General features: G+C 42.0%; 2 protein-coding genes across 3 annotated transcripts in view; one reads left to right on the forward strand and one right to left on the reverse strand.

Moving 5' to 3' along the window:
• The window catches only part of zanl (zonadhesin, like), a 59368-nt gene extending 49825 nt beyond the window's left edge, over window positions 1-9543 (forward strand). Inside the window, exons 28-35 of the mRNA XM_020594860.1 lie at window positions 805-966; window positions 1112-1242; window positions 1406-1608; window positions 1696-1831; window positions 2621-2758; window positions 5110-5203; window positions 7152-7195; window positions 9141-9543. Of these exons, the coding sequence (XP_020450516.1) occupies window positions 805-966; window positions 1112-1242; window positions 1406-1608; window positions 1696-1831; window positions 2621-2758; window positions 5110-5203; window positions 7152-7195; window positions 9141-9193 (961 nt within the window). The 3' untranslated portion in view covers window positions 9194-9543. The remainder of the gene's footprint in view (window positions 1-804; window positions 967-1111; window positions 1243-1405; window positions 1609-1695; window positions 1832-2620; window positions 2759-5109; window positions 5204-7151; window positions 7196-9140) is intronic.
• A 141-nt stretch (window positions 9544-9684) lies between these two features.
• trappc14 (trafficking protein particle complex subunit 14) overlaps window positions 9685-18634 on the reverse strand; it is a 27425-nt gene continuing 18475 nt past the window's right edge. The window contains exons 11-12 of one of the 2 annotated variants that reach the window (XM_020594951.1): window positions 14507-14671; window positions 9685-12340 (exon numbers count right to left, since the gene is read on the reverse strand). In XM_020594951.1, the coding sequence (XP_020450607.1) occupies window positions 12337-12340; window positions 14507-14671 (169 nt within the window). In that variant the 3' untranslated portion in view covers window positions 9685-12336. The remainder of the gene's footprint in view (window positions 12341-14506; window positions 14672-18634) is intronic. The other variant, XM_020594950.1, reaches the window with a different exon arrangement.

The following is an 18634-nucleotide window of genomic DNA, read 5'->3' on the forward strand; positions in this document are numbered from 1 at the left end:
TCAAGTTAACGTGAGGGTTCACATTTGGAAACGATTAGTTGTGGTTGTCCAGTCTCTGTGAAACGCGTCACTGCGGCCGTCATCCTTCTGTCTTTTAGCCTACACCTCACTTGGCTGTGTTGTCAGCATCTTATACCTCTAACGTATAATATCTACAATGTGTGTTTTGTTCATTTTGAGCAACTCATCAACATTTGTATCAATAAATATGCTCCTTTTCAAGTGGTCACAAAAACTATTTAGTTATACACAGTTACAGTATGTACAGTACTTGTACACAGCCAAATGCCAAAGTAGAATTGAGAATCGTTTGGGAATACAAAAACAGAAACTCTCCCATTACACTTCACAATAACCCCTGGAGAAAACAAAGGAACAATAAATAAATTAAAATAATAAAGAAGAATTTAAAAAGGTTTATACCAGATATGGCAGACTTAAATCTTACCTGAAAGTTTCTCTTTTTTGTTAATATCTCTACCCCCTGGTGGTAGAAATAAGGTCAGAAGGTTCCCACAATCACTGTCAAGAAATAATCTCAGGACCTTGGATTGTTGTAGCAAATTTCAGGCAACCTGGTTTGCAATTACTGAGCATTCTTGTTCAGAACTATGCTCTGGACAAAACTGTCAGACTAACTGACTGTGCTTTTGTTAGTTGCTCAGAGCACGTGTACGGTTACTTTTGATCAATATGTGTGTGTAGCCAAGCACCCTTAATACTTGATATCTCAGTAATAACTAAGCTTCATGTTAGATACAACAACTTTACCAAAGTTCTTCCATCCTTCTCACCTATCTTCAGGCGAGAGGTAGAGACTGATCCTAATTCAGGATTTGAGACATCGGACTGCTCCCAGTCTCAGCTCAATGACTACAACAGCGTGGTTCAGTGTGGAGCCCTGTCTGATCCCAATGGACCGTTTGCTGCCTGTCATGCTGCCCTAACACCCACAACCTACCAGAAGTGAGTAATCTGTGTGTGTGGTGGCATGTGGAACTGTCCACTGGAGAGTTTCAGTGCCATTTTAATGTGTGCATTTACAATAGAACATATTATGTGGTTGTGAGAGTCAGCATACTCACTGTGCGTGTGTGTGTTTGTTCCTCAGTGACTGTGTGTTTGACCTGTGTGCCGAGAGTGGCAGTGCAGCGCTGCGTTGTGCCAGCTACGAAACATACGCTGCAGCCTGTCAGGAGGCTGGAGTCAACCTGGGACCATGGAGGCAGCAGCTGGACTGTGGTAAGATGCTGAACATACAATGCATTCACATGAGTTATGAGCAGTCTGCAGGGTATAGACACCTACAGTGCTTTTCTTTAGAAACTACTGCTGCTTGTTATGAGTGAACTGTTTAAATAATCAAACCAGACAGGTTTGTGACTTCCCTCTCTCTCTCTCCCAGCCCTCTCCTGTGCTCCTAACAGCAACTACTCCCCCTGTATGTCCCCCTGCCCTGCCTCCTGTGCTGACCTGGCAGCACCTTCTGAGTGTGACATCACTTCCTGTGTGGAGGGATGCCAGTGTGCCCAGGGCTTTGTCATGAGCGAGGGAATCTGTGTGCCATACACACAGTGTGGCTGCACCTTCCTCAGCAGATACTACCCAGTAAGCAGCCTTATGGCACACATACACCACTGACTGTGTATATCACTGTGTGATGATGTAATCCCCCTCTCCCCCTCTATCTTGCAGCTGAAAGAAAAGTTTGTGACTGAGGATTGTTCTCAGTCCTGTGAATGCACCAGCACTGGCGCCGCGTGCCAACCAAAAACCTGCCAAGACGGCTACGTCTGCACCATCTACGACTTCAAACGTGACTGCTACAAAGGTGAGTGTCCATGTGTTTATGAGAACAGCTCTCCAAAATTCAATCATTTACCCAAGTTCAGTGTAAACTCACAGGCCAAATTTACAGTAGCCACAATAACCAACAGAAATCAACACCAAACAGAATCATGGTAAACTCTCCAAGAACACATAAAAAATAAACTGTACATATTTTTTTTGCAAATGCCTGTGATGTAAATATTTCCTGATAGTACATAGTAGTTACAAAAATATCAAACATTTCATTTTGGAAGTAAAACTGCAACTGCAAAACTTAAAAGTGACTTCACAATCAGCCTCAGAGCAAAACTCTGGCTGGAGTCAAGCTCAAGCCTCTGGGTGACAGCATTGCATTTTGTACCTTTGCCATCCTCCCTACTCCCTCTCTGTCTGCTGCTGCTTCTGTAGTGAAATGTAGCACTTCATTCATTCAAGAATTACCTTACATCAGAATATAATCTAATAATCAATTACATTCCCTACAAAATGTATCAGTTTGCAGTTTTGTTGCAGAACATTTTAGTAGACGGTCACTGACAGGTAGGCTAGAAAACAATGATTCGGGGGTATGACAGCAGCTCTGTGATATATCAGACTTAACTACATGTTCACAAAGTTGTCTTTTTCACTGTAGTAGCATACATAACATGGTGCTTGGTAATCAACCTGCTGTTTTTTTATGTTCTTTCACCTCAGTGTAGTTCTTTAACAATGGGATTCTAATGTAATCTAAATGTTTAAAAAAAGAGAGAGAAAACCCAACTCAGTGATGTGTTGTTTTGTGTTTCAGTGAGCCCCTGCCTCAGTTACCCCTGTCTGAATGGAGGAACATGTAAGGAGATCAGCAACAAAACGTACACCTGTCAGTGCACTGAGGGCTTCGAGGGTACCAACTGTGAGGTGGAGATAACAACGAGCGGAGAACTGGGTACGGCCTGGTCAAACATCTGGTCAAGTCCAGCAGTTACTTATTTTACAACCCAAAATCAGAAAATTCTTTGTTCAAAATAAACACTCACTTCAATCCTGATACCTGCACCATATTCCAAAAAAAAGTTGGGACACTAAAGTATTTACCACGGTGTGATGTTGCTGTTCCTTTTCACAACACTTAAAAGATGTTTAGGGACTGAGGACACCAAGTGATTAGATGTGTCAGGTGTCGTTTTGTCCCATTCTATCTGCAAACAGTCCTGGGTCTTTGATGAGAGCAATTTGCATTTTAAAATGTGCCACACATTCTCTACTGAGGACAGGTCAGGACTGCAAGCAGGCCAGTCCAGCACTCACACCCTTTCCCTCCACAGACATACCTTGGTAATGTGCAGTATGAGGTTTTGGATTGTCCTGTTGAAATATGCATGGGTGTCCCTGGAAAAGATGTCATCTTGAAGGCAGTGTACGTATGTTGCTCCAATATCTCTGTGTATTTTTCAGCATTAATCGAGCCATCACAGAAGTGTAAGTGACCTTTGCCAAGGGCACTGACACAACCCCAGACCATGACAGACCCTGGCTTTTGGACTTGTTGCTGGTAACCATTTGGATGGTCCTTTTCGTCTTTGGTCTGGACCACACAGCATCCATTCCTACCAAAAAAGACCTGAAACACTGATTCGTCTGACCACAGAACACGTTCCCACTGTGTGATGGTCCATTCCCGATGCCTTGGAGCTCAGAGCAGTCGGCTGAGCTTCTGGACAATGGTGACATAGGGCTTCCTTTTGGTACAGTATAGTTTTAGGCAGCGTTTATGGATGTAACTACATATTGTAGTGCCTGACTTAGGTGTGCCAAAATAATCCTGAGCCCATGTGGTTATATCGCTTATAGAAGAGTGACGATTCTTGATCTAGTGTCGTCTGAGGGATCAGAGAGCACGATCATCCAGCTTAGTCCAAATCCCTCCAGATTCCTTGAATCTTTTAATGATATTCTGCAACGTAGAGGGTGACATGTCCAAATCCCTTCCTATCTTTCTTTGAGGAACATTGTTTTTAAATATTTCAATAATTTTCTCACACATATGTTGGCAAACTGGTGGTCCTCGGCCCATCTTTGCTCCTAAAGGACTCGACCTTTCCTGGAAGCCACTTTGTACCTGTTGACATCACCTGTTTCTAATGGAATCATCATTTCATTGTTTTATCTCATCACTAGTCCTGAAATGCAACCGTCCCTACTTTGTTTTGGAATGTGTTGCATGGATCAGAATTAAAGTGAGTTTATTTTGAACAAAGAATAAAGTTGATGAGGTATCACATCAAATAATGTGCTGCTGTATCGTTTTCCATGTAATACAGGACACAGATGATTTGCACCTCACTGTTCTCAGCTTTAATTTTGATTTTACATACCATCCCAACGTTTTCTGATTTGAGGTTGTAGCTGAACATCTACATCAGATTTAATGCTGCATACATTAACTATTTAGGCAGGTAATGCTGAAAGAAGGCAAAAGAGTCATTCATTACCTAAAGAATGTACTGCAGACACCTTTTCTACCAGGAGAAGAAAAATATGCATGAAAAGTTAGGAATATTATTAAAGTACTCATAGTAAGAACATTACATGCACCTCCTCAAACAAACTTCTTTGAATCAGATGCATAGGCTGATGAATAATACTAGTAGAGGACAGGATTAGAGCCTGTACACTGATTTATCATTCCCATAAGGATATTTTTATTCAGGCTAAACTATCACTGCATGACCCAATTTTTCTCACACAACATTTCAGCCCACATTATATTACAGTACCACAAACACTCATCCATACATCTTATAATTGGTTTTAAAATGTTTCAGTCCATGAACAACCTTTGCAACCAATGAATTGACACTTATAAAATTCATTTCCTATCCAAAGATCAAAGTCATTACACTTTGTAATAAAACATGGACTTCAGCCAACGGAAAAGGTCTATTAATAAAGTAATATACTGTGGTAAACGGGCTGAAATGTTGTGAAAAAATCTGGGTCATGTTAGTTTGTGCTGATTTCTCCAGCTGTGGTTTTGTACCTGGAAACAACTGATGAAGTCTGTATCTATGCCAGGTCAAGTTGAAAATACCTGATGAAGACTTCAAGTCAAAACATCGTGCAAGTGGTAGTTGGTCTAAAAGCAATCAATTTTATGAAAACATTAAATCAAGGTCCAGCTCTAATCTTTTTTCTCTACAAAGACTTACTCTCCCAGTATTTTAACATCGTGTTTAACATATGTTTTTATTTTTGCTGATAGTCAGTTGGTTCTAACTTTTTTTCCATTTGTTACAGAAACCAAGTGGATTATTCTGATTGCGGTCCTGGTCTCAGTCACTGTCATCATCATTGTGACTACCATTGTGTGTGTTTGCACTCGCAAATCCAAGTGAGTCTGTCATGTAATGTCAGAACACGTTTGCACAAGTATGTGCACAGGGGTTAGATTATGTAAAGTATATTTGTGTTTCAGTACTTTTGGCAGAACTCAACTCAACTTTATTTATAGAGCACTTTAACACAGCCAAAGCCAAACAAAGTGCTGAACATAAGATTCGATTTAAAACATATAACATGTGAACAACTACATTAATAAGAATAAAACAATAAAATAAAATAAATGAACCAAGATAGCAAAATAACAAAATACTATCCAAAACCAAAAGTCAGCAAACAGATTCTCATGCCATATCAAACGCCAAGGCATACAAATGGGTCTTCAAGTAAGTTTTAAGAATGGCCAACGAGGGGGCCTGCCTAATGTAAAGAGGCAGCGCATTCCATAGCCTAGGAGCCACAACGGAAAACGCTCTGTCCCCTCTAAGTTTACGCCTAGCCCTTGGTACCCCCAGCCGGAGCTGGTCAGCTGATCTGAGGCACCGAGAGGGACTACAAGGAAATAAAACTTCAAGAAGGTACAGTGGTGCAAGACCACTTAAAGACTTAAAAACAAATAAAAGAATCTTAAAATGAATCCTAAAGGACACCGGGAGCCAGTGAAGGGATGCCAAAATAGGGGTTATATGCTCCCTTTTACGCACTCCAACCAATAGACGGGCAGCCGCATTCTGAACCAATTGGAGACGAGCAAGTGACAACTGGCTGACTCCAACATACAGTGCGTTACAGTAATCCAAACGTGATGGAATAAATGCATGGATTACTGTCTCAAAATGCTGGTGTGCAAGAAAAGGCTTTACCTTCCCTATCTGCCTAAGGTGGAAAAAATTAGACTTCACAGCCGCATTAATTTGGCGATCAAATTTCAAACCAGAATCAATTTTTACGCCCAAATTCAAGATCGTCTGTTTCTCATACTGCACCAGGTGACCTAAGTCAACTGAAGGTGGGTCACCAGACTTATTTGGGCCAAACACTGTAACTTCAGTCTTCGTCTCATTAAGTTTTAACAAACTTAGGGTCATCCAGTCCTTGATGTCATCAAGACACGCCAATAATGGTTTAATTGAAAAGTTATCCTTCCTCTTTAGCGGCATATAAATCTGAATATCATCAGCATAGCAATGAAAAAGGGCACCATGCTTTCTCAGGATGGAACCAAGAGGTTGTAGATAAAGTGAGAACAGCAAAGGCCCCAAAACTGATCCCTGCAGAACCCCAAAAGACAGTGAGGATGTTGAAGATTCAGCGTCAGCAATGCCTACACACATGGACCTGCCAGACAAGTAAGGCCTAAACCATTCCAGGGCAGTGCCCCTAATGCCCACCATATCTTTAAGCCGGGATATTAAAATACTGTGATCAACCGTATCAAAGGCCACTAGCAGATCCAGCAGGACAGGGATCACATAATCATCTGCATCAGTTGCCAAAAATATATCATTGAAAACCTTTAATAAGGCCGACTCTGTACTATGTAAAGTTTTAAAACCAGATTGGAAGTCCTCCAGGACATTGTGCCGATCTAAAAAGGACTTCAACTGAATATAAACCACTCTTTCTAATATTTTAGAAATAAAGGGGAGCTTAGAGATTGGCCTAAAATTAGCTAATACCAAAAGGTCCATACCTGGTTTCTTAAGTAGAGGTTGCACTACTGCATGTCAGGGACACGACCAGTTAAGAAAGAGGTTTCATTTTCATTCCAGGTCACAGGTTTATGTAATTCAAAAGGAGCACTCAGCTCACAGTGGGTGAGAGAAAGTTACAAATCCATCCACTTTTTGAGAATACCGTATCAGCACTGGGAAAGGGAGGGTTTGATTCACTGGCTGCCTTCACTACTGATCTGCAAAGTCTGAAATCTTACCTGCAAGCACAGTGTGCTGTTAATCATGTTCATCTTTAAGTCTCACCTCACTTGTTTCTCTCCACAGGAAAAGGAGATATGAGGAGAAAAATCTCAGGATGAAATCAACAGGTAAGACTTGTCACAAACAGAGAAATAAACCTATGTTGACCAACTATGACTAAAACTCACATGGGTTAATTTTTAATCTTAGGACTAAGACTATATTTAAAATTAGCTTACACACTTGTTACTACTGCTGTAGATGATCGACCACAGTGCACACCTTGTCACTGTTATCTCTGTCACAGATTTGGCGCATTCACTTGTGAGCAAAACAGAACTGATATCCTGGGCTCTATTTCCCTGCAGTATGGTGCATTGCCAAACTTGTGTCTATCAAGACACAAAGCACACACGAGCGTTTTCAACAGTGTTTCACAGTTTTGGTGACCACCTGGCTGATGATGTGTTACCCACTTTATCTCCACCTACAGCTGCTTTCAAAGCTGATCAAATGGTCATAAAATGCAAAAACAGACAAAAAGTATATCCCCGCAGTAGTAACGAACGTATGTCTGCACAGTGAGGTCGGACTGACTTTACTTTACTGACTTTTTATTCGTGGTAGAACAGTGTCAGTGGTTGGACAACTGAGCGAAACCTGGCTCTCAGAGCTCACTGCTGTTACAAGCCAGTTGAACCAGCCACTGCTTAACCTAAGCAAATACAATGCAGACACTATATGTCAATCCACATATCTGGTCTTTGCTTGGGTGGGGATAGGGTTCGGGGATGCTTTGTGTTAAGGGTAGGTTAGGTCTGGAAAATGATGTTGCTTATTGTGGGGCTCTGAGGATTTATGACAGCATAGCCTGAACACCATCTCATTCATTGGCAAATTTAATTGTGCATTATTGACGGTTCAGAGTGAATTCCAGCCAATCAGTTGTGGATATAAAGCTTTATTTGAAGTTGGTGTGGCCATTAATATACATTTGGGTACCTGTTCTCATGCTTCCTGGCCTACACGCTTGTCAGAAAAAATGCAAATACACCTGTTATTGTGATGAGAGGTGGTCTGAACAGGTGCTATAATCATCCTTATTTTGGGTCAAAACAAGCACCCAAATTACACTGTGCTGCCTAATCAGCATACACATGGCCTCTCCTTCCACCTCAGGATAAGCACATTCATTCATGGCAAGAAAAGGCTATGACTCAAAACCATGTACAATCAGTGACAGTAATGCAAATAATAACAAGAAGATTGTCAGAAGTTCAGCATCACCAGGGGCATCAGTGATGAGGTGCATAAGGGCCTATGAGATGCACATAGACAGTAGTGCAAATGACCAACAGCAAGATATGACGGTAAAAAAACAGTCAGCAGCAGATTTACATGTAATATAACAAGAAGGGGGAATGTACTGGGTTTGTGCAAACAGCAGAGGTAGTCTTTATGTTCTGTGGTGGGTCACAGTCCAGGGGCAGAGTGGGGGAGGTAATGGACACCGTTCCGCATCCTCACAGCCTGGAGGATGAAGCTGTTTGTAAATCTGGTGGAGTGGGCCTGAAGACTCTGATACCTTCTCCCTGAAGGCAGGAGTCTGAAGTGGGAGGTGTCATCAGCAATGCTGATGGCTCTGCGGGTGTTGAAGATGTCCATAAGGGAAGGCAGAGGGGTGCCGATGACCTTGCTGGCTGTTTTCACTATGCGTTGCAGGGTCCTTCTGCAGGAGGCAGTACAGCCTCTGTACCACACAGTGATGCAGCAAGTGATGACGCTCTCAATGGTGCCCCAGTAGAAGGAGCACATGATGGGGGGTGGGGCACTGGCTCTCCTCAGTTTGTGGAGGAAGTAGAGGCATGTTTGAGCCTTCTTGGCCAGTGATGTGGTGGTGTTGGTCCAGGAGAGTTTATCAGACGTGCACCCCCAGGAACTTGGTGCTGCTCACTCTCTCCACTACAGCACCATCGATGGTCAGTGGGGGATGCTTTAGAGGTTTTCTTGTGGAAGTTCTAATGCTGATTATTTGTACAGCTCTAATAGCTTTCTTTTTCCCTTCTCTTTTAGGTGTTCCATATACAGACATAGACGACCAAAAACATGGCATGACTAGTATGTGATAAACAGTTTAAACTGGTATGTTTACCTGCTGTCAGAGGCCAACATGCAAAATCTGTTCTGAAGTTAATTCAATAGGGCTTCAACGAAAATAAAACCATTTGACAAATGTTTTTGTCTTATGAAAGGTGAGACTATACTGTAGGTGTCATTCATACTCTGTTTGTATTGCTTTGTTAGCTTATGCTTTTAAGATATTTACTTTGATGTCTTAGGTTTTATTAAAAATGTCCAAATCTCTCTGTGTGTGCCTTTAAGAGGATATGTACTCTTGGAATTAAATGTGGGGGAAAAAAAAAGTTTTTTTAAAACACCGACGACAAACACCTTTTCATTTTTACATACAACAGGCATTTTCAGCCACACACGGCAGGACATTTGGCACAGACATTCATGACAAATTAAAGATATCACAAAAAACCTCTGCCAGTCAGCTGGCACTTACAGCCATGCCTGGGATACCATCAGGTCCACCTGATTTGGTTGGCCCTCTCAAAGCATGTTCCGACCTCGGCTTGGGCGAGCCTGACCACTGAGCAGTCCATTTCACCGAGGGAGGCAGTTACAGTGTGCTGGTCTTCAACCTCAAACATGACTGAAAGCTTTTCAGTTCATCAGGCAAGGAAGTACTGTTGTTAAACTCACAGTGGCCATCTGTGATAGGGGTCCCCTGAAAGTTGACATAGCTGTGAAATGAATGACTTTCCCATGTGTCTCATGGAGCCACAGTGGACTCAGTTTCCACAGGTGTGTATGGATTAAAATGAACGCAGCTGAAAATCTAGATTTTCAACAGACCGAGGGATGAATGAATATCAACCAAAAACAAACACGTTATCCAGGAATGTTTTATATGTCAAACAGACATCATAACATTTCAAAACATATGTTTTACTCTCAAGTTCAACAATAATCTTCCTCACACAATGAATATGACTCCAAACATTTGAGCCAGTACAGAGAAGGTTCCATACCAAGGAATGACATTACAAGACACATTCATCTTCTTTCAAAGCCGACAGCCATCATACAGGACTGCGAAAGGTATGTCAGGGCCTATGACATGTTTTCAATGTGTAGCAGCTCAAACACTGCAATGGTACAAACCATACTGTATCTCAACAACTGGTTGGCTTTCCATTAAGTATTCATGGTTCTGAGAGGAAAACGACTTTGTTGATTCCATGACCCTCAAAATTCTCCTTAACCAACATGACAAGATCTATAACAAGTTTTTCCAAATCAAAGTCAGGGTTCCAATACAATACAATATTCACTTAGGTTTTAAGATAAAATCCTGTCACTATTTGCAGTCATTCATTTTTAAATACCTATTTTAAGGAAAGCCCTTTGGAATTGAACAACTAAAGAAACTTATTTGTTTCTATTTCCCATCATTGGTAACACTTAAGAGTAATCAGAAATAAAATAAAAACAAAAACAATGACAATGTTCTTATAAGGAATCACCCTATGAAATTCTTGGAACCCATAAATAAAGTATTAATGTTACCATTCGGTTTTTATTTATACGCCTGCTGAAACTGAACTTTCACTTCACATTTGCTTTGAGATCCCACTTGTCAAATCCATTTACATTATTTAGAAATCAGATATCACGTAGGCACTGTGGTCCAGCTTTGATACTAGTTTCTTCACCATCCACAGCAAGACTTTATGATTTAGATCCACTGTAGAAAATGTGATGTGGGAGGTTTTAGTTGTTCACTGTCCTCAAACAGCCCCATATTGCCTGAGTAAGTATTTTACTGAACAGAGACTGTGATCATCCTTTAATGTCAGTGTTAAAGATCTCATTCACTGTGATAAATTAATTCTAGGAGGAATCTCACCAAGTGCCATCTGGTGTTATTTAACCTATGCTACACAAATTCTGCTTGAATTATTGGACAATGAAATGAGAAGACCACACTGTAAAAGGTGCTAGTACAGTACACCGATGTACCGTTACATCATGCAGTGTACAGTACTGGATGTGAGAAGTCAAACTAAATACAAAAATATCTATTTAAAATCGGATTCTATGGAACTTAGAAGAATCCAACAACAATAAAATATGAGCATTAAGACAGAGTGAAATAAATCAGCCAGTGTAAAGCCCACACACATTAAATTCTGTCCTATAGTCATAAAAGACTTGTTTTCCAATGAATATCAATCTGAATGCAAACACTTCCTCCCTAGAAAGATGCAAGCCTTCAAGTCTGAGTTGAGATGCAGCAGTCATCCAGTGTAAACCTGTTTGTAGTTCAGTTTATAAAACGCATGAGAGGTAAAAAGTTTAAAATGAAATGTCAGCTGGCACATGTTAAAGGACATTTAATTGAAAGGTGAATAAATAGGTTGTAGTTTAAAATCTAACAGATGCAAACTTCCCAATACAGAGCAGCATCTGTCATACTGTAACTTATTTAAAAGGAGCAGTCTACATTTGGGAATTTTCTCTATTTGATTTTTTACCAGATTTCCTGGATCAGCATCATTTTTATATCCTGATGCTCTGTACAGGAATACTGTAGTTTTTTTTTTCAAAATGTGTTTCGTTTTGGAATGTTTAAGCCGTAGAGGGACATATAGTATACAAAGTGGATGTGTCCACAAAATATTGAACAGTTTCTTTATCAAGGCAAATCCAAACTGCTGGATCCATCCAGCTTCATCTGTGCTCCCTGACAAATGCAGGTAAACCTAGGGTTTCCTGACTGAATACTACAAGGAGACAAGAGCTGCCACTTAGAAAAAGACAATAAATAATACTCCCACAAAACTCCCATAAATATACTATATCACCCTGACAATAACCAATAAGAAGGCAATAAAAATGACCCATTAAGTAAAATGGAATGAAGACAAAGAAAATGTGCAAAACCCTAATAACGGCTCTGAAGGGATAAAAAAAAAACCCACCCAGTGAAAGGATAACCCAGTGAAATGATAAATTGTTGTGGCTCCACATGCACTTTCAATCTCTACTGAGCCCGCTCTCCTCACCACATCAGCACCACTCCTCCTCTCTGACTCTCCTTCCATCACTCCATCTAGGAATGCCTCCGTCAGGCTCTGGTGTCGGGACAGGGGGACCAAACACAGATGTGTGTGTCTCCTGTACAAGCTTCCTCTTCAAGTCACCTGACAGGAAACATACAGCGACAACTGGCTTAACATGCTTTGACTGGTTTTATCACTGAAAGATTATCAATTTAGATTTTTCATATTTTGTACATTAGGCTTGTATGTTTTATACCTTCACACCAAAAAAACTGCAGATGTAGAAAGAAATGTGTGAGGTGACAAATCTAGGACCATATTCACAAAACATTCTGAGGTTACAAGTAGCTCCTAATGGCTCAGTTAGGAGAAATGGCAAAATATAAGCATTATATTTTCTTAGGGCCAAAAACTGAATGTGAACAGACTCAAACCCGGAACCTTCTTGCTGTGAGCCGACAGCGCTAACCACTGCCCCACTATGTTGCAAGATCAAGATTCCTTTGTCATTTTTATTCTCCACATAAAGACAAAATTGTGTTCCACATATGCTATCTACTACTTTCGGCTGTTCCCGTTAGGGGTCGCCACAGCGAATCAACTGATCGCATGTATACATTTGGCACGTTTTACACCGGATGACCTTCCTGACGCAACCCAAATTGGGATATACAGTATATATATGCACTAATATGGGCAATTTAGAGTCACCAATCAACCTAACTTGCATGTCTCTGGACTGTGGGAGGAGGCCGGAGTACCCGGAGAGAACCCACGCAAGCACAGGGAGAACATGCAAACTTCGCACAGAAAGGCCCCAAACCCGGGACCTTCTTTCTGTGAGGTAACAACGCTAACCACTGCGCCACCGTGCTGCCCTTTGTGTTCCACACATCCACCTATTTTATTTAGGCCAACAACTGTGGTGGCTTTGGTGAACTTTATGATGTGGTTGGTGTTGAACTAGCAGAATGGTCAATGCACCAGCAGCGTAAACAGTAAAGGGCTCAGTACACAAAAATCCATCTGCAAACACCAGGATCCACACTCAGCAGCAATTTTTCAGTGAGCTGTTGTGGCGAAATTGTGTTGAATGTGGAGCTAATTAGCAGGATCCAAATGTCTTTGTATTCCAGGTGAGTCAGAGCAAGGTGGACAGGGTGGAGATGGCGTCCTCTGTAGACTGGTTTGCTCTCTATGCAAATTGCAACATGTCCAAATTGGATGGGAGGCATGACCTGATGTTATTCATAGCAAGCTGCTCAAAGCATTTTATGGCTATGGGGGTCAAGGCTGCAGGGCAGTAATTATTCATGGAGGATGGATTTGGTGTCTTGGTGGCACTTTTGAAACAGAAGGGCACTCTAGCTCAGCTTAGGGAAATGTTGAATATGTCCATGAAGATGTCTGTCTGTTCTGCACAGTCCTTCAGCACCCAGCCTCAGATGTGATGTGATCTGGACCAGCAGCCTTCCCAGGGTTGATGTTAGGGAAGACTCTCTTCACACTGTGTGGAATCAGCTGGAGTGCCTGGTTGGTGGGAGGCAGTGCCTGCCTTCATGCTGCTTGGTTGTCTGTATCCTCAAATTAGGAGAAAAGGTGTAGAGGTTATCTGGTAGGGAGCTTATCTGTCTGTTGCCTGTATAGCCTGTAGCTGTGTGGAATCCCTGCCATAAGTGCCTTGTGTCCTTGGTGGGAGTGAAATTGCTGGATAACTTTTCCCATATACTCTTTTAGCCTCTCTGATTCCTCTTTTTAGCTTGCTCCTTGCTATGTTGTATGCTTCAGTGTCACCAGACCTGAATGCAGCATCACAAAGCTTCAGCAAAGAATGGACCTCCCCAGATAGCCAAGGAAATATCCTTGATCAGAATAAAGCTGAGAGCTGGTTTGTTTACAGCTGCATAGTATGTTCACAGCCCTAGCTCTCGTTCCGTTTTTGAATGACAGACTACCACCACCACCACCTTCTGGTATGGAGAGTTATTTCCTCTCATGCAGGTGCAGAACATACTGTACATGCTAGTTGGCCACTGGCTGTAGACCAGCAAAGCTGATGTGAGGTTACAGTTTGCCTTTGTTGCTGCTAGTTCTGTGATGTTGGCTTGGTGTGTCTCTGCCCTTACATAATAACCAAGCCTGTTCTGTATCAGGTTTCTCCAAGTTTTTACCGATTGCAAGTACTTTCACTGTAGAGCTGAAACAGGTGCTAAAATGTATTTTAATCCTGAACTCACTAAATGCATAAATAGTTGTGATATCAAGGATGGCTCATCAGACTGTCACAGTGATAAACTGTTTTCTTACCTGCTCTGTGCCTCTTGGACTGGTTCCAGCACCAACACCTTACAGGCTCTCTTGGCTATTTTGTCCAGTGAAATGAGGGCACGCTCAGGTGGCAGGTAGGGGGCTCTACCAACTGGAGATCCTACAGGAGGTGTGATGGCCTGATGCTCCATCACACTGCCTGATCTGGAGTCAACAGAGACAGTGTCATGGATGATAAACAGGAATGTGTAGGCCTGTCTGTTAAAGTCTCTTGTATTCTGCATCATGGTCGTGTCTTACAACCACATCTGAAATGTGATGTATTGCCACAAATACAGCTGGCTAAAATTTGACGCAACATTTGCGAAAGAACATTTATAAAATGAACATCAGTTTTTGATGTCACTTGTATCAGCGAGATGTTGAGCTGGTTTTGAATATTACATGTAATTCTCAGTATTTAAAAGCAGAGTCGTAGAATCAGTGATCTGATTTCATATTACATGCATTATTGAACAAAATAAACAACAATAAAATCATTAATCATCATTGGGGGTGGCTGTGGCTCACGAGGTAGGGCAGTCGTCTCCTGACCAGCAAGTTGGTGGTTCGACTCCCAGTCTCCCTGCATGCCTAAGTGTCCCTGAGCAAGACACTGAACCCCAAATTGCTCCCGGTGGCTTGATTAGCGCCGTTGTGTGGCAGCTGTCGTCATCGGTGTGTGAATGTGTGCGTGAATGGGTGAATGGTGGTATGATCTCCCTGTAAAGCGCTTTGGAAAAAAGCGCTATATAAATGCAGTCCATTTACCATAGTCTCACAGCCAAAAAAATGCAGTATCCAGGGTCTGGCCAATAGATGGTGCCAATCCAGCCATCACTGCTGAGGGGGAAGTTGGAGGGGGCAGGTGTGGACCAACACCTGTCCTACCTCACAAACGGACCTCAGTTCGTAAGGCTGCACAACTGTGTGTCGGATGTGGTAGTCTTGCGAGGGGTTACTGACTTTGTGGAGTGGTGTGAGAAAAATCACCTGGTCCTGAACACAAGCAAGACAGAGATGGTGACTGACTTCCGGCAAGAGATCAGCAGCACTCACGCTGTTGAACTTTCAAGGCTCAGATATTGAGAGTGTGGACACCTTTAAATACCTGGGTGTCCACCTCAACAATAAACTGGATTGGACCAACAACACAGATGCCCTGTACAAGAAGGGCCAGAGCCGCCTCCACTTGTTGAGGAGACTGAGGTCCTTTGGTGTGCGCGGGGCACTCCTTCAGACATTTTATGATACTGTGGTGGCATCTGCAGTTTTTTACACTGTTGTGGGTTGGGCAGGAGGTAGCACGGTCAGGGACAAAAAGAGACTGGACAAGCTAGTTAAGAGAGCTGGTAAAACTAACATCCATCATGCACAACCCCTCCCATCCCCTGCACCACACAGTGGAGACTGAACAGTTCTTTTAGCAAGAGACTGCTACATCCCCCATGTAAGAAGGAGCGTTACCATAGGTCATTCCTCCCCACAGCCATCAGACTGTACAATACATCACTGCAGGGATAAGATAGGTGAAAGTATCTCACGTCTTTACTGCTCCTCTGGTCTGTTCTACAATTTTTCACATCTTCTACATTTTCAAGTCTTTGAACAAATTCTACAACTATTAAAATGCCTCCAAGAGGGAAAAGAGCTAATAAATCAGATGCAAATGAGGATGTTGAAGCAGAAGAGGATTATATTTCAGCGGCGCAAGTAACAGAGATGTTGAGTCAGCAGAAGCAGATGTACACCGCACTGTTGAGCCAACAACAAGACAACTTCAAAGGTTTTGTGCAACTACTTATGGAGACAAATAACAAGAGACTCGACGACATGACCAGAGAAATACAGGAGATAAAAACAAGTTTGCAGTTTACCCAGCGAGATGTGGATGTGATTAAAGCAGCCATGGGTGAACAGAAAATACAAACCAAGGAAACAAGGGATGATGTCTACAAAACTTGTGAGAGTCTAATAGCCATAACGGATAAAATGGAGCATTTGGAAGTACAGTCCAAGCGAAAAAACCTGATCTTCGAGGGAATCAAGGAGTCAGCTGGAGAAAGCTGGACGGATGCGGAATGTAAGGTGAAGGAAATATTAAAGGAGAAACTGCAAATTCATCAAGAAATTGAGATGGAGCGGGCTCACAGAGTCGGGAAACCTTCTGATCGGGGACCGAGGGCGGTGATGGTAAAGTTGATGAAAGAGAAAGATAAGGCACACATACTGCAACAAGCAAAGAAGCTTAAAGGATCTAATATTTATATACAGTGCCTTGCGAAAGTATTCGGCCCCCTTGAACTTTGCGACCTTTTGCCACATTTCAGGCTTCAAACATAAAGATATAAAACTGTAATTTATTGTGAAGAATCAACAACAAGTGGGACACAATCATGAAGTGAAACGAAATTTATTGGATATGTCAAACTTTTTTAACAAATAAAAAAACTGAAAAATTGGGCGTGCAAAATTATTCAGCCCCCTTAAGTTAATACTTTGTAGCGCCACCTTTTGCTGCGATTACAGCTGTAAGTCGCTTGGGGTATGTCTCTATCAGTTTTGCACATCGAGAGACTGAAATTTTTGCCCATGCCTCCTTGCAAAACAGCTCGAGCTCAGTGAGGTTGGATGGAGAGCATTTGTGAACAGCAGTTTTCAGTTCTTTCCACAGATTCACGATTGGATTCAGGTCTGGACTTTGACTTGGCCATTCTAACACCTGGATATGTTTAGTTTTGAACCATTCCATTGTAGATTTTGCTTTATGTTTTGGATCAGTGTCTTGTTGGAAGACAAATCTCCGCCCCAGTCTCAGGTCTTTTGCAGACTCCATCAGGTTTCCTTCCAGAATGGTCCTGTATTTGGCTCCATCCATCTTCCCATCAATTTTAACCATCTTCCCGGTCCCTGCTGAAGAAAAGCAGGCCCAAACCAGGATGCTGCCACCACCATGTTTGACAGTGGGGATGGTGTGTTCAGGGTGATGAGCTGTGTTGCTTTTACGCCAAACATAACGTTTTGCATTGTTGCCAAAAAGTTCGATTTTGGTTTCATCTGACCAGAGCACCTTCTTCCACATGTTTGGTGTGTCTCCCAGGTGGCTTGTGGCAAACTTTAAACGACACTTTTTATGGATATCTTTAAGAAATGGCTTTCTTCTTGCCACTCTTCCATAAAGGCCAGATTTGTGCAGTATACGACTGATTGTTGTCCTATGGACAGAGTCTCCCACCTCAGCTGTAGATCTCTGCAGTTCATCCAGAGTGATCATGGGCCTCTTGGCTGCATCTCTGATCAGTCTTCTCCTTGTATGAGCTGAAAGTTTAGAGGGACGGCCAGGTCTTGGTAGATTTGCAGTGGTCTGATACTCCTTCCATTTCAATATTATCGCTTGCACAGTGCTCCTTGGGATGTTTAAAGCTTGGGAAATCTTTTTGTATCCAAATCCGGCTTTAAACTTCTCCACAACAGTATCTCGGACCTGCCTGGTGTGTTCCTTGTTCTTCATGATGCTCTCTGCGCTTTAAACAGACCTCTGAGACTATCACAGTGCAGGTGCATTTATACGGAGACTTGATTACACACAGGTGGATTCTATTTATCATCATTAGTCATTTAGGTCAACATTGGATCATTCAGAGATCCTCACTGAACTTCTGGAGAGAGTTTGCTGCACTGAAAGTAAAGGGGCTGAATAATTTTGCACGCCCAATTATTCAGTTTTTTATTTGTTAAAAAAGTTTGAAATATCCAATAAATTTCATTCCACTTCATGATTGTGTCCCACTTGTTGTTGATTCTTCACAAAAAATTACAGTTTTATATCTTTATGTTTGAAGCCTGAAATGTGGCAAAAGGTCGCAAAGTTCAAGGGGGCCGAATACTTTCGCAAGGCACTGTAAAAATTACTGCAGGTAGTGCAATGTAGGCCTAACTTCACAAAGGTTTATTCAGCTACTGTACAATGCTGACAAAATACTAAAGTACAGCTAAAGCTTATATATGTAAGGCTCCTGACAAAGGATCTCCCAGTTCTCCCAGGTCATTTTTCACAGAAACACCTTTTTATATTACAGTCCACACCAACAACACAGTAGTTTTGGAAAATAACTAAGTACATTTACT

The sequence above is a fragment of the Monopterus albus genome, unplaced genomic scaffold (genome assembly GCF_001952655.1).
Source record: "Monopterus albus unplaced genomic scaffold, M_albus_1.0 scaffold25.1, whole genome shotgun sequence".
In the NCBI taxonomy this organism is placed as follows: domain Eukaryota; kingdom Metazoa; phylum Chordata; class Actinopteri; order Synbranchiformes; family Synbranchidae; genus Monopterus; species Monopterus albus.